This window comes from Amia ocellicauda, chromosome 4, assembly GCF_036373705.1.
Source record: "Amia ocellicauda isolate fAmiCal2 chromosome 4, fAmiCal2.hap1, whole genome shotgun sequence".
NCBI classification, from domain to species: Eukaryota; Metazoa; Chordata; class Actinopteri; order Amiiformes; family Amiidae; genus Amia; species Amia ocellicauda.
Genome location: NC_089853.1, coordinates 3,516,761 through 3,540,835, shown reverse-complemented (window position 1 = coordinate 3,540,835; position 24,075 = coordinate 3,516,761). Strand labels below are relative to the sequence as shown.

At 37.7% G+C, this 24,075-nt stretch overlaps 1 protein-coding gene across 1 annotated transcript; it reads right to left on the bottom strand.

The window, feature by feature from the left end:
* Positions 1–25: 25 nt before the first annotated feature.
* On the bottom strand, positions 26–23,758 carry slc6a5 (solute carrier family 6 member 5). Its single transcript, XM_066700532.1, has 16 exons — positions 23,531–23,758; positions 21,883–22,368; positions 20,411–20,555; positions 17,671–17,802; positions 17,178–17,351; positions 15,599–15,719; positions 15,076–15,208; positions 14,474–14,608; positions 13,608–13,711; positions 12,569–12,693; positions 11,820–11,932; positions 8,220–8,351; positions 7,162–7,261; positions 6,218–6,318; positions 5,657–5,824; positions 26–4,603 (listed from the first exon to the last, which is right to left on the bottom strand). Exons 1-16 carry the CDS (start codon positions 23,531–23,533, stop codon positions 4,445–4,447), a joined length of 2,331 nt encoding a protein of 776 aa, XP_066556629.1. The 5' UTR covers positions 23,534–23,758; the 3' UTR covers positions 26–4,444.
* Between the last annotated feature and the right edge of the window lie 317 nt (positions 23,759–24,075).

Sequence of the window (24,075 nt, the reverse complement as noted above, 5' to 3'; positions counted from 1 at the left end):
AAACACACCACTGACGTTTAAAACATTGACATTTATTTAGTGATCTTAGAAGGTATAGATTATAGGATAAACTCTAATTTATAACATCATAATATTGGCAAAGATATTATACATAAATTGCATTTGTATACATAAATACAAAATCTGAGGTAGGGCCTCAAGAATTAGTGACATTTTTAAATAAATAATGCATTTCACATGTAATATATGATATTTCTGGCACAAGTTTCAAAACTTAATATTTATATATTTTATACACTATTTGTATGGCAAATAAATAGATTTCATGACCTGACTGAGGTACATATCTATATCCATAGGCAGCAGTACCTCACATAAAACACGCATAAATATATGACATTACGCAAGTAATTAGGAATTAAACCTATACAGCGATAGGTCCACAATAAAGTGCCAAAAAGACACAACACACACTAGATAATAGATTTAATATATATGGCAGACTACTTTATATCTTTTATTTAAATACATACAATATTCTAAAATTAGAAGACATCTATAAGGCCAATGGTTACCTGAAAATGTATTGTAACATGTTGGCAAATAGTAATGAACACAAATGAAACATGACTGGCAGTTTCTCAGTCTCTTAAATATTTTATTTAATATGTATTGATTCATCAATTTATTCATTTGTTTAATTGTGTACATATCATTAACCCTTCATAAAGCTCTCCTTCTTTGGTTCTCTACTGCCTAAAGTTGACTTGTAGGCATACAAAATGACATACTGTACTTTAAATGGGAAAATCTGGTTAAAAGATAACCTTCTCCAAATGGCGTGACTCTGGAGAAGTGACAGTGAACTCTGTACCAGCAAGAAATGGGTGAACGCATGCAAGAACACACAGGGTGGCGGGGATGGGGGGATACATGCACCTGCTGTGCAAAATGTGACCTTGAAGGTAAAATGTTTTAACTAATCAAAAAGTGAAATAAAACATCTTTACAGCTTGGGCTTTTAATTTTTATGAAGGGCGATGTTCTGAATTTCTGGAAGAAAAACCTTAGACACCGGTGGTCTTCTTTAGAAAATATCAGGTTTTGCTTTCTTCAGAGAAAGACATACACCTCAGCATCATGGAAAGACTCTCGTATATATCATGGTTTTCCATGATGTAAAACTTACAGGTGAATAAGGAAAAGCAGCCCTCATTCAAACTCTCTAGCGTGGGGTTGACTGAACATGCAGCCTTTTTCAATCCATTCCATTACTGTTAAAACCAGCCGAGGGATTACTTCATTGATTGTTGTTGGGTTCACTTAAATAATCAAAGTGCTGGTTGTAACAAAGTTCTGTGACAGAACAGATTGAAAGCCTTGCTTATTTGTTTGTTTGTTGAGTAGCTCTAGTCCAAGCAGTAGCATTATCTTTCTATACAAAAAATAAAATGGAATACAACAGCAGTCATGAGAAAATAGAAGGAACTCTATTTATGTTAAGGTTTAAAAAAACAAATGACTGCATTTTGTAGTGTGTGTCTGCCAGAGAATGGAAGTAATTTGTAATTTACCAAGCCAAATCAGCTACAATGCTTTGCAAAGGCAACCATTTAAATAAGTACTATATATTCCATCTAGCACAGAAATATACATACACGTAACCAACTGGAATGTATCTGTTTTCAATGATATTCCACTTGCCGGTGTGTCGGCTTGTCTCGTGCTACCAGCAGCTGTGGCAGGTTTGGTCTCACTCTGAAAGGTGAATCAAATACTGCTCTGACAAACAACAATAACCTGTCTTTGTCTAGATTGTGTGGCCTTCCAGAGTGCCAATACACAGAGCTCATGTCATCTTCAAAAGAAACCGTCTGGTATTCAACACGTAGGACACTCGATTGTTGGTATAGCAATGATGGGAGAAAGAAATATGGTCCTGAAGAATGGCGGAGGGGGCAAGACAATCTGAACAGTGCTAGGAATGGACAGAATACTAAACATAGATGGAAATAAATCACTGTTTTCCCATAAAGAGCAATGTACTAATGCTTTAAGACTACAAACAAAAAGAATAGCAGAAGACACATGAACCCGGCAGCAGCGCGGCTCGTCTGCACACCCACTCAGAACATGCCGAATTTACATGAAATGTTTCTGTTTTTTTAAACACACATTTCACTACAAATGCTAAAGCAACAGGGGATATATTTTTGTTTTGTTTTGTGTCTTGTACTAATTCCTGTCCCTGTCATCCCTACAAAGACCGGAACATCTGTTGGGATGTTAGTGCTTTAAATCACAAAAAATATGAGATTTTTGTGCATTCATATCCCGCTGTTAAAATATTGCAGAATGGCATTTCCACAGATTTGTTGATTAGCCGTTTAGCTGTGAGGTTTGGAATGTTATTTTAGATAACAATGTGGTGCATCTACTGAACAACAGCCTGATGCGTAAAAAGCCACTAAATCAAGCGATGTCTGGTTTCATTAAGGAGATAAGTGTACTTGTGAATGTTACCCAAGTAAGTTGTAATCAATAGGACAGTGAATTGAGTCGTGGTAAGTAGCTGGTTTAACAGATGTGACTCTTACTGAAGACTAAATCGTTTACGGTGCAAATTCATCAGCCAAGATTAATAAGATAATAAGTCGTACCATGAGACTAGTCACTGCCAAGCCTGGAATTACCCCTGTTGGGAAGGCATTGCTTGCAAAACCATGACCAAGATGGCTTGCTAATGCTGAACTTAGGCACTAGCCTAAAGAGACACGAAAGTATGAAAGTTCAACACATCATATAAAGATTTGGTGGTTTTCCTTTTCCTTTTGTTTTTTTTAATATTAGTATTTTGGTTGTTGTGATTTTTCTCTTCTGTTTTTTCTTTTCTTTTAAGAGACACACATGGGAGATACATTTTCAAATGCTTCGAAAGCAACACATGATGTCAACGATGGGACACTAAAAATCTCGTACATACGCCTAAATGCAGATGGCATCCAACTACATCTAGAAATGCAGTTTATGATAGTAAGTTTACCTGAGACCCTGTTACATGAAGACAGACAGACAGACAACTCGATGGTGAAGCAGTCCCCAGAAGTCCACTAAAGGATTTCAGACTATAACCGTTTCAGAAAAAGTGGTTTCTAAACTACTCTATTCTCACCATCTCTACATTTTCATAAGATACTCATAGGGACGTGACAACACTAGCACACACTACGTGAACACTGATCACTTTTTAAAAAGTGTAAATTTATACAAGTTACAATAATATAGACAATTTGAAAATTAGAGTTATACAGATCCTCTCTTAGTCATTGACTTGAACCCACTGAAGTTTACTATGTGAACCTGTGAGGAGAAATGATCCACAAAAGTTATAAACAGACTACAACATATACTGTTTAGCAATAAATATTGGATATAATTCTATGTACACATATATGGCCATTGATTATATTTAAGATCTCAAAGTATAAGTACATGTTTTCAGCGTGGTATGTAACTGGTTCTTGTATTTTGAAATGAAGGAAGTGGTATTAATTAGGTAGGAGGCTTAACTGTCAATGATTTAATCTATCTTAAGCTACTATAAGAGAGAATATGTATTAAAGAGTTTATATATAGATGTGGGGCAACAGTAGTTTCCCCTTTAGACAAGAGAGAAAAGTACATCTAGACTCTACGATGCAGAAGTATACAATAGTTTGGTTTTTCTAATTAAATGTAAGAGTAAAACAACCAGCATTCTGCAAATCCAAGCAAAGAGGGAGAAAACGATAGATTTCGGCACAAATGATAGATTTGCTTGTTTACTGTATGAGAAGATGACAGAAAACAAAAACAATGGATGGTGTATGGGCTAAATATAACAGTTATAATGTTTAGTTAACCATGTTGAAGTAATATGTTTCTAAAGAAAAAACTCCAAGTGGTGGTACCCTAAATATTTTTACTCACTCTTATTTAGCTTTTTAACACAAATGTAAAATATGATGTGCCCTATAAATAAGTATGGAAAAATGCCAGCAATTTATTTCTAGCATTTTTATAGAGGTCAATGGATTTCCATGGGTCACAGATGCTTGCAGTCCGTGCCAGTTTTTATATAGGTTACACAGAAAGAGTATCGTGCCTTTGAGGGTGAGTAACTCCATCCTTAGATTACGTTTTAGACAGGAAGCTTTCACCGACTATAGATTTTCTCTTTCCTTTTGTTCTCGAACAGACCTCACGAAAAGAAAAAAGTGATGTATTTATATGTATGTCTGTGAGGCAAAAGCTTCATTTACTTAAGGAAACCCATGGGGCTGAGCGATGCAAGAAAGCAAAGCAAAACATGTTTCCGGAACGAACTGCCACCAAACGTTGCGAGGTGACCCGCTGCGGGAAAGAAAACTGCGAGAGGAAGGAGGGGAAACAAATCGCAAAGGACAGAGAGTGCCACGTTTTCACCAAGAAACGTCAACAGGAGCTATTGATACTGAGATCCTAGTTCGAAATCCTTTGGTGGTAGCTTGAGTCCCAGAGAGTTGGTTCCTAGAGGATCGATCATGTTCTTGTAGCGTTCGCCGCGGTGCTTTGACAAGAAGGGACCCCAGTCTGGTTGTGGAGAGCAGACCAGTTTAAGCCTCTGTGAATTGAGATGAGCCATTAGTTTATTGATTGTGACAGTAAGCAAGTATCTCCTGAGCAGGCAGTGTGCTGCAAGGGAACACCGCAACATAGCGAGGATTGCCTGTCTCTGTGTTTGGCCCTTCTCCTCTAATCCCATTTACATATAACACATTATCATACTTTCTTTCTCATACGGTCGCTTGTGGGATAAAGAGGCAGAAACTGAAGCCAATTGTTAATTATTCTCAAGTTTTCTATCCAATATTATCTTTAACTGAAAAAAAAAGACACTGTGTATTGTTATGGTCTTCACACATCATCCTTAACCCCAGTTTCCTTTTAAACACATTCTGTCTGAAGCAAGGATAATCTAGCACAATTACTTTGATTTACTAAGGTCAGTTGCATGCTTACTTCATGGTAGCAAGTCTCTCATATTGCACTTTACTAATTGATGATCAATAAAAAAGAATATCAAACAGAAGCCCTATGTTTGCTTTTTAGATAATTAAAATATCCAGTGAAGCATACCATTCGCATTCACTTATTGATCAAAACAGTGCTGCTGGGCATTATACAAGGTTATATCATTTTCTAGGTGTCTTAGATCCATATCACTGCTACAAACACACAAATAAAGTAAACAATTGAGCTGTTGTTCATTTTTTTCTTTTTTTTTCCAGTGGCAGGCACATACACATTTCGAAATTGCGAACAGCAGGCTATTAGCGCTTTGCTGCAACTAAAAGAACAATCTGTGCATTGTTTTTTTTCTCGTTTCGTTTTGGTTTTCATACTGCTTCGTCAAGTGGAAATCTCAACACACACACAGATTGCATGCTGTGTCTGCTGAAGGCCAATTTCATAGATTAATCAGTATAAATAAATTAATCAGTTCAATCTGCCCACAGGAAGAACAGCACAATATACAAATTAATGCTCACCCTTTGCCCGCCACTTCAGTGTAATAAGAGAGATCAGGCTTATTGATCCTATGAGTTTTTCAGCCCGAAGGACCGTTTGTTTCAGATGTAAAGCAAACTCTGACCGCCACTCTAAATGTGCTTACCTCGATGAAAGAGCCAGGGGCCAGATGCATTTTAATCACAAACATAATGGGGATCCAAATGACAGAACACACCACCATGAGCCATCCAAGGACCATGGACCATGTGGGGTAGGTATAGTCTTCGTAGGTCATAACCTTCCACTGGTAGAAGCTCAAGAAGAGAATGAACTGCAAGGAAACAACAATAGGCAATTCTGACGGGTTTTTAACTAACGTGTTACCAACCTCCCCATACCGACAGATAGTTTATAATCCCTTAGATTGTTGATAGAAAGTCACTTGTTATAACACTGATGTATGGGGTGTCATTTAATGTTTAAAAAGCAATACATCTCCCGTATTTAACTATTGCACCCATTCCTTTGCCTTTTCTTTTTTCCAATACGAAGAAGATGTTATTCTCGGAGGCAGATATTAGTCAGAAGCAGAGAGTGTGAGCCAGGCTTGTCAAAATAGTTATTTCCTACATCAGCATGGAAGTGTGTATAATAAACAGGGGGAATGCAGACAGAGAGAGAGGCTGTGTCATACAAGTAAAAGGTAAAGTCCTGGCATACACACCGTCAGGATGGTCGGAGTGACAAAAGCCCAGCAAACTCTCCAGAACTTGTTTGGCTGGAACCCAATCATCATTTCAATGTCTTCACAGAATCTCTGCAGCCCTACAGGGAGGCACAGGGAAGAGTATTAGATTGGTCTACAGTTGACATAATTTATAATGTAACCCCTCCACATAGACATAGATGAGGAAGGCTCTTAAAAGCTCTAAACACATTTATAAAAGAGAGAGAGAGAGAGAAAGACCACTACAGACACAGATGCAGAAATCAAGACAAGAGCGAGAAAACCTCTGCAGCTACAATTGAGACACCAGCTAAAGTGTTTTTCATCTTTCTTCTCCTTAACAATTACCATTTATGGTCATTTAAGATTTTTCTTTAAAAAGAAAGCCAGTTCCACAAAATGACACTCAATTCCCTCTCATTTCCACAGTTGAATTTAGTAAAAGCCAGGTTGCTTTCAATGCAAGAACCCAAGGGAAAGCATTGCAGTCCATAATATCCACTGTAATGGTCACAGAGCCATCTAGTGGTCACTGGCGATTCTCTCATTTTTAAACAATGGACCATTCCTAGCAGTCGATTCCAACCCTGCTCTTGGGTCCCACTGTCCTGCTGGTTTTTGATCCAGCTGCACTTCATTAATTAATTAACTTAAACTTTAATTGAACTAAAAACTAGCTTCAGTTTACTTTTAAGATGGTGGATAATTTGTGTGCCTTATATACTTAAATATTTAACTTGATATCCCCAGCAGATAAGGAATTGGAACAAAAACTAGCAGGACAAGGCATCCCCAGGACCAGGGTGGGAACCACTGACGTAGAGGTCATGATTTATCTGACAGAAACTGCTTGAATAAAACCAAAGAATCCACAGTATATGGTGGGTATAACGTGAGTTATAAGTGCTTATTGTACAATGCAGCCATGTTTCATGACTTACCATATATATAAGAAATTCCAACCAGCTCGAAAATGGCAATGATTACCAGGGAATAGGAGGCTGCGTACGTGTCTACGAGCTGCAGCATGTACATCCCACTCTGTGTGGCAATAAAACACAACAATAATATCACAATGCAATAGATCACATTATAAGCATATTTTATTTCATTCTTATGACATTCCCGCCATAAAAGCAAAGTGCATGCTCTTGTAATTACCCTTTCTGCCGCAGTTGCTCTAATTATCACATACTTTATTTAGTTTTTCTGTATAATTGTTGCTGAGCCAATCTCCTCTCTGCACCTTTCTACTGTTCCTCTACAAATTTGATTATATGCTGAATATGAGTTACGGAGCCAAATAAATAAATAGTTCATAGTTAAAGCCACAATATTGCACAGTGCTTTAGTTTTCTGAATGTCTCAGTATTATAATATAGGTACATTATTGCAAACACTTCTGTTGAACTAATATCCAGAAAAACTGAATACACAAGTAGCCATTACAGAAAAGTTGGCTTAAACTGATTGCCGTTGTTGTCCTTTGTGTCTGCGCAGCAATTTTAATGAAAAGCTTTTAATCCTTTCACAACCCTTTGCAATATTCCATCTGGTATCTGGTTCCCTACATACATCTACTGTGTGTAGTTCATATATATTATGAAATGTCTTCTGAGTGACTGGATTTTTCTCATATCCATAAGTAAGAGATAATACATTGTATGTTTTAATTATACTCAACAGACCCACTCGACTTCCCTGAACAGTACAGTTCTCTGAATGCTGCTCTGATTGAGAATATCAATGGCTCCGACAGTGTGTCATATCTAGAATTGTAGAGTAGCTCAGCTCAGTCCCGTCACGAGTAAGTGTACATCCTAATACATGTTAATTCTCAAATTCCACATTACTGAATTATAATAAGTAGCCGTCCCTACACAGCATGTTAATTTGGAAAACCTTTAATCAATTAAATGATCCATTACTCAAGATGTTTCTGTGTCTCCTCTCAAAATATCCTCGTAAATATTTGCCAGGTAGTTCTCATTCAGCCCACCTCAGTAATCATGGGGAATCCAAGAATAAAGAAGGCGATACAGCACACGAGGGTGAAGAGCGGCTTGTGTGTCCGCAGGTACTTGGGAAACTCATCAGACACTGAAGTCACAATGGTCTCGATGGTGGCAAACTAGTGGAAACAGAACAAAGTAGAAGTAATTAATAGATAAACAACACACACACACAAACACACAAACACAGAATCTGCTACCCAGGAATAATAACTAGCATTCAAAGGATTCGTGCTGCACGGCAGACAGTCTTTGAAGGCAACTGTCACCAAAGTACAAAGAAAATGATACAGATTAAAGGAAATGTTGGAGGAAAAAATGTATTTTGATATAGAAAAGAGCAGTTTAAATGATTGTACAAATATATATTTTAACCCCACTTCTCCTACACTTTGTCCATTTGAGAAGACTTCTTTAAATAACATAAATACTAACCAAAATAAAAATTTGGAAACTAATCTAAAATGATAGGTTGAAACTCTGGTTAACTAAAAAAGAGGATACTACTCGAAGTGGAAGGGGACTACATTGTTACGAAGGGACTTCGGTGAACTGTGGCCATTAGTGCGCTGTCACTCAAGAGCTCTGCTCTGCTTGTATAAAGAATATGATGCACAGTGGATCCGCTTCTCTTTGCCGGAAGCCAAGAGACTTGCAGCCTTTGGGTTGCATCTTCTTTCTCAGAAAAACAGGGTTGCATTCTGGTAGAATACTACCAGAGGGGGGATGGGATACCGTATAGCAAAGCTGTCACCAGGGAGCCCAGCAGCAGACTGGTAAGGAAGCCTGCCCAGAGGCCAACGCCTGCTGTGGGTTCAGCCTCAACTCAAACCAGTAATAATGTATTAATGAAAATAATGAAAAACGGGGGCAGAGAACCAACAGGCATCCGCACATCAACCATAACAGAGCGTGTGCAGGAAGAAAAATCGACTCCTAGACCCCTAGGAGACAGATCTGGTCTATTAATCCCTGTGGATTAATAATAACCCTATTATTACAAAACAAAACAGTATATACAGTTCTGTGCAAAGGTTTTAGGCAGGTGTGAAAAAATGCTGTAAAGTAAGAATGCTTTCAAAAATAGGCATGTTAATAGATTATATTTATCAATTAACAGAATGCAAAGTGAGTGAACAGAAGAAAAATCTACAACAAAACCATATTTGGTGTGACCACCCTTTGCCTTCAAAACAGCATAAATTCTTCTAGATTCACTTACACACAGTTTTTGAAGGAACTCGGCAGGTAGGTTGGCCCAAATCTAACTAACCACAGCTCTTCTGTGGATTTAGGCAGCCTCAGTTGCTTCTCTCTCTCCATGTAATCCCCTCTCTCAATGATGTTGAGATCAGGGCTCTGTGAGGGCCATACCATCACTTCCAGGACTCCTTGTTCTTCTTTACGCTGAAGATAGTTCTTAATGACCTTCACTGTATGTTTGGGGTCGTTGTCATACTGCAGAATAAATTTGGGGCCAATCATATGCTTCCCTGGTGGTACTGCATGATGGATAAATATCTGCATGTAATTCTCAGCATTGAGGAGACCATTAATTCTGACCAAATCCCCAACTCTATTTGCAGAAATGCAGCCCCAAACTTGCAAGGAACCTCCACCATGCTTCACTGTTGCCTGCAGACACTCATTCGTGTTCCGCTCTCCAGCCTTCTGCCGTAGCCAAATATTTCACACTTTGACTCATCAGTCCAGAGGACCTGCTGTCATTTTGCTGCACCCCAGTTCCTGTGTTTTCATGCATAGTTGAGTCGCTTGGCCTTGTTGCCACGTCGGAGGTATGGCTTCCATGAAGGCCACTTCTGACCAGACTTCTCCGGACAGTAGATGGGTGTACCAGGGTCCCACTGTTTTCTGCCAATTCTGAGCTGATGGCACTGCTGGACATCTTCCGGTTGTGAAGGGAAGTGAGCATGATGTGTCTTTCATCTGCTGCAGTAAGTTTCCTTGGCCGACCACTGCGTCTACGGTCCTCAACGTTGCCCGTTTCTTTGTGCTTCTTCAAAAGAGCTTGGGCAGCACATCTGGAAACCCCTGTCTGCCTTGAAATGTCTGCCTGGGAGAGACCTTGCTGTTGCAGTAGAACTACCTTGTGTCTTGTTGCTGTGCTCAGTCTTGCCATGGTGTATGACTTTTGACAGTAAACTGTCTTCAGCAACCACACCTTGTTAGCGGAGTTTGGCTGTTCCTCACCCAGTTTTATTCCTCCTACACAGCTGTGTCTGTTTCAGTTAATGATTGTGTTTCAACTTACATATTGAATTGATGATCATTAGCACCTGTTTGTTATAATTGTTTAATCATATACCTGACTGTATGCCTACAAAATCCCTGACTTTGTGCAAGTGTACCTAGAAGAACTGATGCTGTTTTGAAGGCAAAGGCTGGTCACACCAAATATGAATTTGATTTAGATTTTTCACTGTTCACTCACTTTGCATTTAGTTAATTGATAAATATAATCTATTAACATGTCTATTTTTGAAAGCATTCTTACTTTACAGAATTTTTTCACACCTGCCTAAAACTTTTGCACAGTACTGTATATAGCAATAAGGTGTATATATCTGAACAGAGAAAGCAAAACCTAACTGGGCTAGGTTGTGAAAGGCAGTAGTACTAATATGCGTTTTGGTTACTGAACAATTGTTTAAAGGAGTATTAATGCAGGGAGAAATTAATTTTATTTATGAAGAGAGGATCTCCCAGGGATGAACAGCAACAAGCAAGGGAGGGCTGCTTGAGTGACAGCATACTGTGGCCAATAGGCAGCTGTTATACAAAATGACTCCACCGATCCCATTGTATCCCATTGGGTAGTATTCTCAACTCAAAAAAGAACTGAAACTTTTATATTGAGTTGACACAGAAATTCCCCGACTTTTACACAAGAGCAGACACTGACAGGGTTTTAAACCTTATGGAATAACTAAATGTCTGTAAAGAAGGCTTCATTAGCTGACACGGGCATTGTCTGTTTATGGGAAACATCTCATTTGCATAGTTTGTTTAAGGCCAAATGTACCAAATGTAATAAACAGTGAGAGCACCTGAGCTCCAGATACTAGAGCTGCAAACACTGCTAATTACGGCCTTCGTACCCTGAGACTTGGGAAGGCTGAGAGGCAGTGTCTTATATGCGCTCTGCCCCTGCTTTGTTGTCCATGAGATCAGCTGCAGAATTACAGCACACGGATTACTGCTCCCCCAGCATTGATCACGCGTGACATAATCAGACCTTTCCTGTACCATCGATTTGAACATCTCTATCCTACTCCACCCCCCCACTCACACCCCAGGGACCTTGTGGGTGACATTTAACTTAAACAATAATGAACTGACACATTAAGGAGCTGCGTACGTGCAACACAAGATTAAATCAATTGAAGCGAGGACTCACGTCAAGTAAATTATCTGATATTGATAGCGATTGATTACTGTCTAGCTGCAATTCATTAACATTGGTAGGGAAGATCTTTCTAAGAATTGCAAAGGTCAGGTGATATATATAAACATGATTAAAATCTGTTCTTCACAATAAAGTTAGCCATTTTGTTTAGAAACATTACCATTGTGTCCAGCCCAAGGGTTAAAAGCATCAAGAAGAAAATGATGGCCCAAAACGGAGAGACAGGAAGCCTAGTTAGGGCTTCTGGGTAAACGACAAAGGCAATGCCAGGTCCTAAAAAGGATAGAAAGGAAGAGGTACATTGAGGTATTTGTGTGTGCTGTATAAAAAATACACTCATGTTCATTTCCCTGAAATTAAAATACTCAAACACTATCCATCCAAACAACACACTGAGATCCCACGTCAACAAAAGGCTGAACAGACGCATGTGAAGTTTGTTCCTTTCACTTTCAAAAATAATAATAAATCAGCTTTTTGGGATATATGCATTTCATTTGACTTAACAGTACAGAACCATTTGCAGTTCAACGTTTCTTGTATGTAATCTAATACAAACAATGTATTATGTAATGTGTCACAGTTTCACATGTTAATAAACATTGAATCTATATGTTTAATGATTCATAATCTATACCTGATACCTTTAAAAGTCTTTACTGCATTTGCTAAAATATTTATTTAAGGGATGAAGCAGATGTTTTTCTGTGTCACCGTTTCCTTCTACCATTCTCTGTAAAACGGACCATTATGTGTACAGAACATACTTCATCATGCATTAAGCTTGCATGCATATCTGGACCAAGAAAGGGTTATTCATTTTGGAAAAATTAGATGAAAACAATCGTTTAGCATTGTGTCACGTGTCAATATAGGCGTATGAAGAGCATGCTCCCTTCTTCACTTTACCTTCATCAGCCACTCTCTCAATAGGCACTTTTAGTTCATGTGCCATGTACCCAATCACTGAGAAAATGACAAACCCTGCAAAGATGCTGGTGGCACTGTTTGTACATGTAACTATGACTGTGTCCCTGAAGAAAGAGAAGGAGAAGAAGCGTGTCTGAGAATGATACCTCCGCTCAGTGCTGCTAAAACAGGCCTGAATTCAATATGCGTACAGATTACATTGTTTTACAGCACATCATCATCAAACACAACACAGCGTAAGTGAATATAAGACAGAGAAATGGTTAGCATTGGGAAACGTGCAGCTAAACTGAGATGAGAAGCCGGATTTTCAACGTGTGTGTATCTACTGCCCTCTAGTGGCCACAGTGCTGTAGCACATGCACGGTCACTCCCCAGCAGTGGCAGCTCAACGCGCTGTCTGGTGTTCAGGTAATGCTTTTAGATCACACGTCGTTATTGCATCTACAATTCACGCATGACAAAGAAGTACAGCCCATCTGTTTATCCCCGCAAATGCGATGGCATCTGACAACACCGTGGATGTGATTATGATTTATTACACTCTGTAGGGGAATAAAAATGTATTGTCACAGTATGGTTTAAATTGTCCCCGCAGGGCATATACTCTTTTACAAGAAATTAACGTGTAAAGTAATAATGATAATAAATAATACTATATATATATATATATATATATATATATATATATATATATATATATATAAATTCACAAACAAAGTATGGGTGATGGGTTGAAAAAAGACAAACGAGTTGTTGACTGGATAAATATGTAATCTTAGCATTCAGCAAGAAACAATAGCAAAATGATCCATTATCTCTTCAGCTTTCTATTGACATAACAATGTAATCTGTAGCACAGGGATTTTTAACACACATTCCCTAATGAAAAACAAGAACACAGTGATTCATGTAGGATATAGAGGAACATAAATAAACAGGAAAGTTTGTTTTATTAACATCAATGCTTTTCCTTTAGCACCTCAGAGACTTTGGGAGTGAAACGTGTCCTGCTTACCTGTAACAGTTATTGTGGAACTTGTTGTAGGAGGAGAGAGTGATTAGTCCACCCCAGGCTGCAGACAGGGAGAAGAAAATTTGAGTAGCAGCATCCTTCCACACCTATCAACAAAACATAGGTTAAGCAGGTTACATAGCAAGCAAGGAGGTAAATGCAGGTGGGAGGTAAAGCAACAGAAGTCATGTGGTTTGTTCAATCAATCATCCAATCCAAACATGGCACCAATTCAGAGTCATGCCATCTCATTTGCATTGGAGTTTTTCTATGGTGTCTTGTTTATTTTATTTTCTTGCAATCCACGATTTATTCATTCATTAAAACACAATGTAGGAGAATGCAGCCCAGTCCAAAACTGGAAAACAGAAAACAGGACCCTTCATGACTGCACACGGTTTTTACAGCGCCATTATATTTCATAGCCGCCGAAAACCTGTCCACCAGTGAGGTGGAAAAACACACAAGGACCCTTTCAAAACACCTTAACAAAGCCTTCAAAATATGCAAACAAGATTTTATATCCATAAGAAGTGGGTTTCATGCAGGGACATCAGAAGCGTGTAGATCTCTTTTTAGAAAGTTCGAGGGAGGAAACGACAACAACAACAAAATCAAATGGCAAGTTTTTAATTTCACAACTTAAAATGATTCTGCTGTTTTAACTCGTAAACGCCTTTGTGATTGTCTCTGTTTGTGTGTTTTTCATGTCAGGTGGATCTGTCTATCTACTGCTTGCTTGTATGGAAATATGTAATCAACATACAGATCAACTTTTTCCCTCATACTGCCCTTACATATTATATAAACAAATACAACAATTAAACTCAATGGTGATTAGAAGGAGGTATTACAAGCATCTGTACTACCTTGGCATCGTTGAGCTTCTCCCATTTGGGTGTTATAAAGTACAGGATACCAGAGCCCGCCCCTGGCAGAGTCACTCCTCGGATCAGCAGAATAACCAGCACCACATAAGGGAATGTAGCTGTAAAATACACCACCTGGAACACAGACACAGTCCTCTGCTTATATTTGACATTCAATAGTTTGTTCTATTCATTATGTTCTTATTTCTCATTAAATCAACTGTCCGCTGCATTGATGGGAATTAATTATAAAAAGTCCAGAATCAAATTGGTTTTGACATGAAAAGAATAGACTGTAAATTTGTAAATGATGACATTTCTTTTTAACATTTAGAAAAAGTGCTCCCTCTTCTGGGCATAGGAAGCAACGCATCACATGTGCATTTATCAGATTGTCTTTATATAGTTTCATATTCATATTCATAAATCATAAACACCACTGTGGCTGACATTTTCAGAAATTGATATTTGGAACTGATATACCACTTCATAAAGAAAATGCACTCTACAGTATCAAAAAAGGAGTTCATATTTCAGTGTACAGGTACTTATGTCTCCTGTCTTGTTTTCCACACATGGAAGTGAAAACCGGACCGGCTTACCTTCCCTGATGACTTAATTCCTTTTGCCAGAGATGCATAGACAATGACCCAGGCCAGAAACAAGCAGAGAGCCAAAGGCCACCGGAGGTCTCCTGTAAATTCAATCCCCTTGGAAATGTGCAATACATTGTACCTGCAGAGACAAAATAAGATGTAAATTTACAAGGCAAAAGTCACTTTAAAAATACATATAAATCAATATATAGACATACACATTCATACAAGTATACACTTCCAGCTTCCCTATACGTCCCTAGATATAGATATAGATATAGATATAGATATAGATATATGAGTATAGTACAGACAGACAGTTACAGACAGAGAAAGACAGATGGTGTTCATTAAATGAATCTAATAAACAATAGTGTCCGATACATAAAAAATAAGTAAAGATAGTTTTTCCATTCATAAAAGTGAACAATTATTTATTACTCAGACATAATACTTTTTTGTGTTTTTAAAGCAATAATAATAATAAAATAGCAAAGAAATCAACATTACTTTCAAGATAACCACTTACTTGAAGTATTCCTCGCTTGGGCTGACAAATGTTTTGGTCAGATTACTCAGGGCACCAGCAGATAAACAAGTTGTGTTTTCTATGGAGGTGAGGTTCTTATCTCGAAACAGACAAGACGCATCTGTCAAAACAAGACGTGAAGAAATGACTACCCTAAAGGAGAGCCGGGACAAGCAGTTTGAAAGTTAGTCCACTCAAGAGATTGCCCCAGAGAGTTGCTTGCAAGCAGCTCAGTTTGAACTCACAATACTTTTAATGATTATTAACTTTGTCTGGCAAACCTAAATCGACTATACCCTGCCACTACGTAGTGTTAAATAAGCATATTTAAAACACACTGAAAGGCACAGGAGGAGTTTTCTGTGCTGCAGAAAGTTCCATGGGTAGAAAAATTCCCCACTTCAGGACAGCCTGTGCAAGACTGCAGGTTATTTTGTTACAACTGTATAAATGCTGTAGCTCTGAAGAAGAGAAAACAATGCACATACTTCACATATTCGTGACATATTCACACACACGCCTCTGGTCCTGCACAAATCTCTACAACAGCACTGCACATTAATACAAGTTGTGCTGCTGTGGTTGGTATGCAACTTCTTTCAACCAGAAACACAGTTTTCACACGTCCTTAAATAAGTCTGTTGTGCTTTTGAATGCTTGGACTGGGGAGGAGGAGTGATTAGGGTTCAGACTGTCGACTCCTGTGACAATCAAGTGACTGAGACAACAATGATGAAGCAGAAGAAGAAGAAGAAGAAGAAGAAGAAGAAGAAGAAGACTACATTTGGGCTGAAAACATTTGGTCATTACACACTTTCATTAAGCTGTAAATAACAGATTATTAACACAAGTTAGTGCTGAGGAGAACAGTTTGACTTATAATACAGATAAATTGGTTAGAAACACTTGAGTTTATTCAGCCCTGGTCCTGGGGACCCCCTACCCTGCATTTTGTTTTTAGTTTTTTTTTCAATCCTAGCTCTCAATTACTTAATTGAACCCTTAATTTAGCAAATAATGTCCTAAATCAGAGCCTATTAATTATTTTAAAGGGTATGGGGTTTAAGTTCAGTTTATCTTATTAAGGAATCAACTTTTTATTAGTTTCACAATTAAAAAAGTCAGATTATAAATTCTATTAAGGGCTCAGTTAAGCAGTTGAGAGCTCGGTTGGGTCTGTGTTGGGTCTGGGTTGGGTCTGGGTTGGGTCTGTGTTGGGTCTGTGTTGGGTCTTGGTTGGGTCTTGGTTGGGTCTGGGTTGGGTCTGGGTTGGGTCTGGGTTGGGGTTCTCCAGGACCAGGGTTGAGAAACATGGATTATAACGCCGCTATGAGATTTGGTTCACAGCCACTAGGGGTCGTTTTCAATACTGTACTAGAGAGACGGTCTTGCACTGCAGAGGCTTGCAAAGCGGTCCTGGAGACAAACCTGGTTTTTGTTCCAAGGGACCTCTTACTTGCTTAATTGTTTAATTCCTAATTGAACTAACAACATGTTGATTTGATCAGTGTTTTCGGTGCTGTTTTTGCTCTTTTATAAGAAGACTGGTGGGCCTGGCGTGCTGTGTGCGCCGGCTCACCGGACTTCAGCATGTCCTTGTCCTTGCAGTCCGGCGTGTTCCAGGCGTTGTGGCAGGAGGCCCAGGGCAGCGGGCTGCGCAGCGAGGCGAACAGGTAGTACAGTGTCCAGCACATGATGATATTATAGTATATGGCTATCAAGACAGAGATAATCAGCATGGCGATCCCGCAACCTAGAGGCGAAAGAAAAGAGTTACAGTTTAGTTGATCATCAGAAATGCTGATAAGGCAATAACCATGGAAGGGGAATCGAATTGAATTCGGTTGAAAAAGATTATTACATGTAAAGGAGAGAGTACAGGTGTCTTTAAATGGGCCGGACAAAATGAGTGCGATTCAAATATATTCAATTGAATTACATTATAATATGAAATTGACATTGCTGGAGGCCTGCCCATCCATTTATAACACCACACCCCCGTTTCAAAACTTCAACTGCGCCAAACCGCAAAAACTACGAGGCTTCTTGCGAAGAAGTTCCTGCACATTTACCTTGCAGGGCAGGGATCGCTTTCCATACAGACACGGGGCCTTGGCTGGCAAACTGCCCCAGAGACACTTCCAATAAAAATATAGGGATGCCAGCCAGGGCCAGCATGATCAGATACGGTATTAAAAAAGCACCTGGAAGAGAAGCAAGAAAACACAGCGTGAAGCCCTGATTTAATGTGTATTTAATTAAAGGTGCTACAATTTAATAAAACAATACAAAAAGATGAATGATTCTGCAGCGGCATACCTGAGGATTTATCCTTTCAACACTTAGGCGAACGAATACGTTTAATCATTTGTTGCTGGCGCAATATGTATAAGAGCCACATATATAAATATATAATAATCATAATAATAATTACATTGATGTTAAAAATGTTAATTTAACTGCTGTCCCAAAAACACAGTCTATTTGTTTTAATGTAGAAACTTTATTTGACGCCACTGAGAAATCAAGTGAAACGTTTAGCTATCGCATGGCACCATCAAAGCCTACTGTACCTATTAGACCTGTTACCTATATTATGTCATAATATTATGAATTATACCTGTGAGTTATCATGTACAGGGCTTGGGGGACACTGTTTAATGACCTTGAGGACTAGTACAAGGGCCTGATTACATTAAAACCATGACCCACCCGCTAATAACAAACTACAAACCAGTGCAAAGCGGCCACTGACTACAATGAAGCGGCACTGACTGTCTCTGTGGGGTCAAAGTTTTGATGTGGTCTAGCCCTTAGTGTTAATAATGTATCGTTGGTTAAAACTATGATGTGAAACGACATTAAGTATTGATTTAAAATTATGAAAATCAGCCACGGATCCTGAATTCTCAATGGATTCTTGATTGTTGAGTTTGACACGCAACATGGATTAGTCAATAACTCGGGTTAAATCAGGGATTATACTGTAATCTGGTTGAACAAAACCTTGTTTTTTAATATTTAATATTTGTTTATAATGAATGCAAAATTAAATATTTCATATAAATTTTCAACCTGGTTCGGATACGTTATATATATTTTACATTTTATCCAGTAGCAAGTGCTTCTCAAAAGTTGAAGGTTGTTTGGTTTAGATATCCATTTTTATTGAATACAATTATTCCAGTGTTTGTGTTTCTTATTTAATTTACTCCCACCTCAGATATAAAGATTGTTGCTATAAGAGAATATATTTCTCATCAAGAGTTCTACTAAGGTTGCTGGTAATTTATAAAACCGGTAAAAACTATTTAAAATCGTGTTCATTTCAATATTTATTAAAATAATGTCTGTAAACCATAAACAGAATCGGCCTTAATTTAAGCAGCAAAATGCTAGCAAAGCTATCTCAATGTAGTGAAACTGTCATAAAATACAATACACATTAACACCATTAACAGCTATATAGTAAAATTAATGTATTTCATGTAACAGATAATGTGCAATTTTAACTTTATTATCATCTTTAAATGAGCAATATGCAAGTGCACAAATTGTCGGTTAATCACAGATCTAGGATTAATATCTTAATCCAAGATTCAGCAATCCAGGTTTACCGTTATGTGGTGCAATGCAAGATTAGCAATAAACCAACACTGTTTTACTCCATGCTGGTGCAATCGGCCCTAATACTAAAATATCAAGGGTTTTACAGGAATTCACTCCTTCTGTAAAAATAAAAGTAAAGTCTCTGTATGGGAATCAGTCTTTTCTCGTTCATTTTGCGGCTTATACTTGAACAGAAAATCGTGTAAATAATGGCGAGGTGGTCTAAAACCCTGCATGAATGTGGTTCATAGTGTACAGTTATATTATATTGTTTTATCAATGTATTGCTTAAATAGGTTGTTACGTCTGCAACGCACATTAGATTAAGTTATATCGTTTTTAATGTCTTCAGAACAGGGTTAAGATAAAAGATGAAAAAGTAAAAACAAAAGACTAACTTTTAACATTAACGTAACATTTATATATGATTAATATATTATTATTATTATTATTATTATTATTATTATTATTATTATGAATACTACTACTACTACTAAAAATAATATAATAATAATAATAATAATAATAATAATAATAATAATAACGGTATGTTCATATTCTAAAATAACTGCTGCTTAAAACGATGTTGTCGCTGTTAACAACTAAAGATAATTCTAGATTCCTTTACCGAAATATTAAACGTGTGAATTTAATTTAGCTATATAAGAAACTTAGGAGCTATAATATTTAGCCTATAAATAAAGCTCACAATATCTCTGTGTGTGTGTGTGGGGGGGGGATAATGGAAAATTTTCTTTCAATTAAACAAAAACAAGAAAAGTAAGGAAGTAATACATTCACATCATTGTGCATTTTGTTGTCTCTATTTGAACACAATAGTGTTGTTTGCAAACCAGTGTATTATTTAGTGTTGTACAATATGTATAAGATCTGATCATTCAAAGACTACATGATGCACTTAAATGTCCTTGATATAATATGAGGATTATTGAGAACAGTATGTATGTTTATTTTGTTTCAATGGCATAATAATGGCTGATTTCTTGTCGTTTTGGGGAAATGATAGATGTGTAGAGGTTTTCCAGGACACACTACGGATGGTCTGAAAGGGACACAACTGATCAGTTCAGGTTCACAAGCAAAACGTCTTTCAATACCTCATCCACAACATGTACACAGCCATTTATAATGTAATGTCATTTATAATTGAATGTGCTTTTACAATTGGACTTAATTTCTTACCTCCTCCATTTTGAAAGGCTAGGTAAGGAAACCTCCACACATTACCCAAACCAACAGCGTAACCAACCATGGAGAGAATAAAATCCATTTTATTGGTCCAGTTCCCTCTGGCTTTATTTTCATCTCCTTCTTCGTCTTCCTCATCCTGAAGGCGGGAAATGAAAGTGTTTTTGTGGCTGTTTTTAAACACCGATTTACACCACTAGAGAGCGGTCTCAAGATCAAGATGACACGGAGGAGGTATAATTAAACTGCAAAATAATGGCGATAATTAAGTTAACACAACTTTGTTTTAAAGTAAACACATGCGAATGAATACAACGTGGTATCCTAAATTCACAGATATATATCGAATATTTTTGTGATCATAATTGACATTAAAAAAGGAATTTTGCGGTTTTATATAACGTTTCTCTGACAAAACCACATGCTTTGTATTGGATTATATATATTTGCGTAGAGTTTGAAAGCGATTGCTGTATAAACTCTAATTAATTTTGCCCTATGTAATGCTTTAGTCCTCTGTATTAACAGCAGTACCCAATCCTAGTGGAAATGAAGGGTGATATTTTGTGTTGGTGACAGTATACACATTAATATTATTATTACTACTACTAATAATATTATTATAATGCTTGAACTTGAGTGAATAAATATCAATATGAATACACATTGAGATGTGTATTAATAAGTTATATTCAAAATTATATTAATAAAATAAACAGTGGATCCAATGTTCCACCCACTTTATTATTAGTTAATATTCATATTCAGGTTTTGCGGTGCTTTTTTTGTTCATGTTCAGGTTTAGACCCATCTACACAGCGACACCAGGGTACTTTTAAAATAGTCTGGTTAAATCAATTGACAAATCTGCTCAAAGTGGAAAATTATTGAGGTATTGCTGGTAAATCTAAGAACTGCGAAATGTATAGGAATGGTTGTCCAGTTCAAACGCAGGACAATTTGCACTGTGTAGACAAATATTTTATATTTGCGTTTAGTTTGAAACACTGTGCATATAGATTAGATTACTGAAAATATAAGCATTTAAAAATTTGACCTTTTCATACACTGAAGACGAGTGAACAATGGCCTGGACCAAATCAAAAGGTGACCAGTCCGCTTATGGCTAATCATAGAATTATACCGTATTTCATATACTGTACTATACGACACTTTCTACTTCTTATAAATGAACGCGACATTTCTTCTCATCTTCAAATGAAATGGTGGTTCGTTTTAATAGAATGGGTTCCCATATGAATACACTTAGTACCACAAGAAAACATCTGATCTCGCCTGGCATTGCAGGGATTGAAGAGCAACGTTTGCCTTTTTATCAATTAGGTGTATTAAAACAGATTGGAAGGGTGATAGATTTCAGGGCTAAAGAAAAATCAATTTCCAAGATCCACAAGATGTGACGTTCAATTATTCCTGGACTGAAACCATCATGTGAACCCACTTACCCCGGTCACAGTGCCAGGCAGAACAGACGTATTGCCATCTGTGCCCAGTATAACGGTGGTCTGGCTCATGGTGGTCCAGTTGCCTGTGACATTGTTTTGCTCCACTGTGCTCTTCAGGATACTTGGATGAGGCACCACTTCTGAGAAATGGGAAGACATCATTTTGCTATGTCCATTTGTAGGACCATCCGTTTGGGGAAGCACCGGGACAGGGGCGGAATTTGTCAACGTCCCACAAACTCTGATCCCCTCCGCCTCACCCTGCTTGCTTTCTGCTGGCGGAAAAGTTTTCCTCTCGATGGAAGGAGATGTAGAAACCTTCGCTGGCTGTGGTTGTGCCGGTGGCTGGACCTCGGAAGGTAGGTTTTGGACATGTTCAGGCTTATTTATTATAACTCCAACAGCTCCTTCGGGTGGTGACAAAGGATTTAAATTGGCTGGGCTGTTCACCGGCTGCTTGGTCATATCTTTCTGATCGGAACAATCCTAGAACAACAAAAGGAGAGTGTTAGTCTTTGCTACTAAAACACATTCAAACCCAACTGTGAAAATAACGATAATGACAGACATTCATGGACTGAGAACTGTATTCCACCACCCGAAGCCGCAAAATGATTTTTGAAATTAAATTGCAGCAAACAGATAAACAAGCAAGCACCAGAACTTAGCAAATTGAACTAATCAATTAACCAATTAACCGAATTTAAATGAGCTGGGAAGAACACTGAACGCGCTCCGGTTACAGCGGGTGTATTTAACAAAAGGAGTTCACAATTTCCCCATTTCCGACTGTTTTATCTCCTTTTTCCATCTCTCTCGCCTTTTTTGGCTCCGGTTCTTTGGTTTTCAGCTCACGCTTGGTTCTCGCTTTCACCATTACAGAAAGATGCTTTAATTTTCCGCCCCATTTCCTCCCTGTCATTCAGCAAAGCACATCCACTGCTTTTATAGGCAATAGACAAGCTGCTAGGCTATGGGTAGACTAAATACAAGATCTGTTCTTCCCGGTAGGCATTCTCACAAGAATTACAGTGCTAAGCATATTAAACAAAAACGCATTTTTGTATATATATATATATATATATATATATATATATATACACATATCACGTTTGGGAAGAATTCGGTTTACAATATGTGGATCTTTACGAAATGTAATTGAGAATTACAAATTAGACTGGACTAAAATTGTATTACACAACATCCACACGTGCAATATCAAACGTGTTTCTCTAATAAGTCTATATATATATATAACTTAAAAATACATATTGTGTTGTCTAATATAATGAATATGCTTTTTCAGAAAATAATGCAAAATTGTTCTTAAAAATGCATTTGTAAGTGTTACATTTTTATCCCAAAAAACTCAACGGAGACTATAATAATAATAATAATAATAATAATAATAATAATAATAATAATAATAATAATAATAATAGCCTCTACAGAAGTAAAAACGACAAAGTAAAACGAAGTAAAATGAAGTATTGCATTTCAGCACCATGGACAGTGCCAACACTTTGAACACAATTATGGTTAAACAAAACTGACTTCATTTCAAAAACACATTTAAAATCATCGCCCATCTGTGTAGTCCAAGACAACGTTAAAACAAAACTTTTATGGGAAAAAAATAAACACTTACCATGTTTCCAGCAGCAACAGATAGGTGAAAGGCAGAAAACAGCAGGAAAGACTATAGATGAACTGAATTTAGCTCTGGTAAGTGCAAAGCTTTCTATACCTCCGTGGGAAAGATTGGGTTTGCGTCAGTGCAGAGCAAGGTGCCCTTCGCCTGACATTTTCTTGATAATAAGAGTTTGATAAATCATTAGCCTTGGATTCAGATTTTTAAAGGGACAACGAGCGCAAGCGCCGGCATGGTGTCACTCATGCTGCTTGAGCTGCGTGTTTGGAGACTCATTAATAAACTAGTCTCCAGGGACTGGATGGAGCACTGTGTAGTATGTAGGTGTTCACCATTCGTTAGGGATAATTTGCAAGTACTACTATATCTGACTGCAGCATTTTGAAATCACACAGAACATGCAGGCTCATCGTGTAATTCTTGCAGTTCTGTACAAGAGAAAATGCGCATTTGATTGCAAAACGACTATGGATAATCTAACTTGATGGACATGTTCATATGCACATTTCTTCAAAGTGTGTGTATATTAAATCATTGCAAAT

Coding starts and splice junctions, on each gene's coding strand:
- slc6a5 (XM_066700532.1), bottom strand. Junction 17,803..20,410: donor AGCCTTTCAAAATGGAGGAG/GTAAGAAATTAA, acceptor CTTCTCTTCCAG/GTGCTTTTTTAATACCGTAT. Junction 8,352..11,819: donor CCCTTGGGCTGGACACAATG/GTAATGTTTCTA, acceptor TGTTTCCACTAG/TTTGCCACCATCGAGACCAT.